The 4,971-nt window shown below is 35.8% G+C and overlaps 1 protein-coding gene across 2 annotated transcripts; it reads left to right on the forward strand.

The window, feature by feature from the left end:
* The first annotated feature begins 1,302 nt into the window (after positions 1-1,302).
* Positions 1,303-3,552, forward strand: LOC126844644 (uncharacterized). 2 transcript variants are annotated; one of them, XM_050582977.1, is made up of 3 exons: positions 1,303-1,426; positions 1,638-1,693; positions 1,915-3,552. In XM_050582977.1, the coding sequence occupies exon 3, from the start codon at positions 2,655-2,657 to the stop codon at positions 3,471-3,473; it is 819 nt and encodes a 272-aa protein (XP_050438934.1). In that variant the 5' UTR covers positions 1,303-1,426; positions 1,638-1,693; positions 1,915-2,654; the 3' UTR covers positions 3,474-3,552. The 2 variants fall into 2 exon arrangements, with proteins under 2 accessions (XP_050438934.1, XP_050438933.1); XM_050582976.1 differs by having other exon boundaries at positions 2,277-3,552.
* The last annotated feature ends 1,419 nt before the right edge of the window (positions 3,553-4,971 follow it).

The following is a 4,971-nucleotide window of genomic DNA, read 5'->3' on the forward strand; positions in this document are numbered from 1 at the left end:
ATGAATCGACACACAACCACATTATTTTTTTGCACATGCTTCCCTACCGTGAGTGACCACAACCCAGTAGTTTATTTTGGGAGGGGAGGGAGGGGGTGTCTACGGTGTCTGGACACCCCCCAAAATGTTGTTCAAAATACGCCACTGGCATAAGCTACATAATATCTACTACCGCAATAACTAAAAACATTATTATAAAGTTGTTTGTATACTATTTGGTGAAAATTCGGTATTTTGAACAATTTTTGCTTGTATGATATATTTTCTATTTAGACATTTGTTAATTTTTTAAAAAGTAGCGTCCGTCGTTATTTTGTAAATATATATTTTTTTTTATTTTACTCTACGTTTTACATTTGTAAGTTTTATGCCTGCTATTGAAATGTATAAAAAATGTATACTGCTTTATTAACAGCAAGCTATTAAATCTAATTGAAATATACGAGTAGTTTATAATGCGCTCTATTTTTATCTATACATTAAAATGTAAAATAAGAATTTTTTTATCATTGAACTCGGATTGTAGCTTCTTATTCATATAGGTCACCCCGGTTGAAATCTCGGGACTTATTTTTTCGAACAGCACTTATTATATTATTATACTTCTATTGTTACAATAATTATAATGCAGCAGTCTGCGTTTTTTTTAAAACTTTTTCATATCAGATAAATAAATAGAGGGTAGCTTCTCATTGAATATTCCGGATGGGGTTCTGTAAAACATGTACTGCAGTAGTCGAGTCTTAAGTGTGTGTGTGTGTGTGACAAATAATCGGAACCTCGTTTCGTTTCAGGGTGTACAATTTTTAAAAAAACACAAACACCGAGTCCGTCAAGGGTAAATGAAGAATGCGGATATCAGTAGTATGTTGTAATAGTTGTCCGAAATGGGTTTTTTTTCTTGTAGACGGCGTGACAGCCTCGGTGGGGCCAAGTCAACAACGGAGTCGTACAACCATCCCGATCGTAAGACGGCTACACCTTATTAGCGTTTAAGCTATTCCAAGTATGCAATAACGTTATTAATTCTCTATACGATTTGTCGCCGGCGTCTTAAATACCCACGCGCAGCAAACACACTTGAAAACATTAATTTTGTTGGCTAGACATAACTACCGAGAACATACTATGATAATTTACTGCGCAGCACGCTATAATAATATGTACATTCGGGTTTCGGGGACGAGACGATAGGTATACTTGCCTATAATATACATATGTAAGATTTTTTTATAAGTGGTTTTTGGAAAAGCGAAAAAAAAATTAAATCCAAATCTGTTTTCATACTACTTTCAAGGCTAAGTCTGTAGCCTGTACTAGTGTGTTTTCAAACGAACTGATAATAATACAATATACGAAGAGGCTAAAAACCACTTTACAGCACAAAACTTGAAACACGAATTTAAAAGTTTTCCAACATATAAATGTATAAAAAATGTATTAAAAAAAATTATATTTTAATAGTTCAAGTTGTTTATTTACAAATACAATCAAAACAAAATTCTTGTTTAAGATATTTTAGGAGATATTGATTATTTTTAAGTTCATAACAAACTGAGGGTGCTCTAAATCAGAATTTTAAATAGATAATTACCAAGTATTTACTAACAAATTCTAATTTATTATTTTTTTTACAGATCTTTGATTATGTTTACTTTGAAGAATAAATTGTTTTTGTCATCTATCAAGCACGGTAAAAACTAATAGATGTTTTAAATAATATTTGATTTTTGAATACTTGGCATTCCAAAGTAGTGTTATTATAAACTTTGAATAACATACTAATCGCTCAATTACAATTTTATACCACGTTTTTCTGAAAAGGATGATGTGACTAAAATCAATTTTAAGTACTTTTCCAATTTTTGAAGGTAGTAGAAGATGAAAACTGAACTCTGCGTTCTATATTTTTAGCCTAAACTCCTTAACGTCTGAAGCTGGAAAAGTTCAAATCATTGGACATTGGTAACCAAATAGAAGTCACTTTATTTTTGTGTCTGAACCCAGGATATCTTTTAAACCGCCGAACCGATTTCTTCGTGTAGCAACTCTATAGATCAGAAATTGTACCTAAAAGGTTCTTTCTTAGGCAAAAATTTTTAAAAAATCACCCACTCCCCTTCCAAAAATACCTCCAAAAAGTGTACATATTTTAAAAGCTGTAAAAGCTTACTATTGGATAGTGGCATGCCTAACAAATGAACCATCCAAATTCCCTCCACTCGATTCGCGGTGTTATAACTAGTGTTTATTGCTCTACGTTCAAACTGCTATAGGTTTTAGCTGAATATAAAGCTTACACGAGGAGAAGACATAGATAACACAGTTATAAAATCAACAAGTTCAACGTCAAAGCCAAAACACACACGACCGTATTGGAGTAGACGTTTCCGGTCAACAGCTGAAAAAACAAACGTATTTTTTTATTTTTCAGTCACTGTTGAATTTGCGTTTTACGCGCGAGACACAAACAAGTGTGTCAAGTCAAGTACAAGGTGATTGTGTGGTAATCGGATTAAAAAAAAAAAAACATGTACCGTTTTTTAAAGCCTTTGCGGCCAAGCCAAGCCAAGCCAAGCCGGCCAGGCCTGGCGTGCTGTTTCATCGTGTCACCGGCCGTTTACTGTATGGATTGACAAGGAGTCATCCGCACCATGAACGCGTTGCTCTTCAATGACGGCTGGATAACTATGGACATTTCCATCAAGGACCCGGCCACACACACTGCGGTGCCCAGTAAAGTACTTTTCGAAGGACCCGTGACCCCGGACAACGTGGACGTGAAACTCTGGCTCATGTCGGTCATGTTGAGCTGCAAGTACGCCGAAATAGTTTGGTGGTACGTGGAAGCGATACGTCTGATTTTGGGGGAGGGCCGCCAGGCAACGACACTCGTGTACTTGCGGACGACCCTGCAGAAAATCAAAAAAATTCGGCCCCCGCTGATGCGCATGATGAGCGCCTTGACGTTCGTCAACTACACGGACGTGACGGTGACCGTGTCCAAGTTCGAGCATGATCTTTGGCTGTTGATAACGCACATGGACGCTTTCTATGAAAACCGCGAGTTCGTTGTGGAGCCGTTACCGCAAACCCTGACGAGGTTTTTCGATTTGTTGAGCAAACTGAACGAATCGTTTGATAGCGCGTTCCAGACGTATTCACTGACAGTGATCGAATTCGTAAGCGGATTTTGCTACGTTCAGTTCGTGCCAAACAGAGAAAACTTCGAGCATTATCACAGACAGTTGCAACCCCTATTACCACGAAAAATGGGTCTGTGCGACTTCCTGACTCACTGTACTCGACTCTTCGATCCAGGAAAACATAAAATATTACTTCAACGACCTCGGTTTCATAGCTCGTACCTCGTAACCCCTAGGATTCACTACAGTATCTTATTAAGCGACCTACCGAATACAAACATTCTCTGCCATCACTGCCATCATTTACTACTCGCTGTTATTTTTTGAAATAATAATATCGAAACACTAATCAAGACGAAATAATTATTATTTTTATATAAAATTAAATTAATTTAAATAAAAAACTGTGTGGTATATTAATTTATAAATCAACTATGTTAATAAAAGCAATAAGACGTTTTCTCAAAAATCTGTAGTCAAACTTTTGTTATTAAGGAAAATCCCCCCAAAAAAAGGAGAATACTACACTTTGACTGTAGTCAATTCTCGGGTTGCTTTGTGTAAGTGAATCAACTGGTAATGCTACTGTTGTTAATATATTGCTTATTAGTAATTACCGTATATAGTATTAAAATTACGTTGCTCTATAAATTTAAAAAAAAATAGTCGAATTAGATCCAGATCTGTATAGGATACTCTTTAAATATAGTATTATTAATAAACATGGACCATCTAAAAAATATAAACACTTTTCCCTATAAGAAACGGATATTTTTTCTTTATTTCACTTTTTCAAGCAAAGTTTTAAGGATTTAGGTCTGAAAATTAGACCGAAGGTAGAACGGAACTATAACATATACAATTTTTGACCGTAGTCAAATTCCAAGTTGCTATGCGTGAGTGAATCAACAGTCAACAGGTAATGAAAATGTTTTCATTATATTGTTAATTACGATATACGGTTAACTACGGCAATACATTTTTATAGACAGACGATCAACATTAATAAAAAAAAAATATTTTTAAGCACATAATCGTCATTAGGTACAATGCTTTTATCGATATTTGTATTTTTATCTGTGAACACTGGACCTCCCTTACTTTGTCACTTACTACTACTACTCACCTACGTTTAATACTTCCTTACATTTATACTGGTTTGAACCTACTGAGTGTGAAAAAGTTGACAAAAATTAAAAAATGTAGGCAACTGATTACACCGGGTTTTACTTGGCGAATCATCCTGTACATAATAATGTGGCTTTGCATAATGTACAATGGCGGCGTTTTTATATGCTAATGTATTATTATCACGCGTTTGAAATGGGAAAAAAAATATTCAACACCCGGTGGTCTCTCCCTCACACACAGTGGGCGGGGGACTCCTCTGAGGTGTCCGATCATTAACAAGTTAAAATTATTATAGTCAGCCGCAATAAAACGTATGACCGGCGGATAATACCCAATGAGATCCGAGACTTCCATAAAGTGTCCGACGCGAAATATTATATTATATACAATATTTTCGGTTATTAAATAATAAACGGAGATGTTTTTCGTTTTTTTTTTTTGTATTTTACGGCGTCCTCGGAAATGCCAACGCCGGGCATCGGGTTACATTTGGCAACGGTGAAAGCCAATCCGTGTCGAATGATGCTCGGCCGCCAACCCGCCGTTTTTTTTCTCTTTTAAATCAAATCGGCAATAAACATTATCCGGGAGACAGCCCAAAACCACCGGCGACCATACCGGATTCACATAATATTGTACACACACACACACAATCAGTATAACTTATATTTCTGTGTAATATTATAGTGTGAAT

This window comes from Adelges cooleyi, unplaced genomic scaffold (assembly GCF_023614345.1).
Source record: "Adelges cooleyi isolate 19-005CV unplaced genomic scaffold, UGA_ACOO_1.1 ACOO_flye_CR_arks_rails_tigmint_CR_PRNA_651, whole genome shotgun sequence".
NCBI lineage: Eukaryota > Metazoa > Arthropoda > Insecta > Hemiptera > Adelgidae > Adelges > Adelges cooleyi.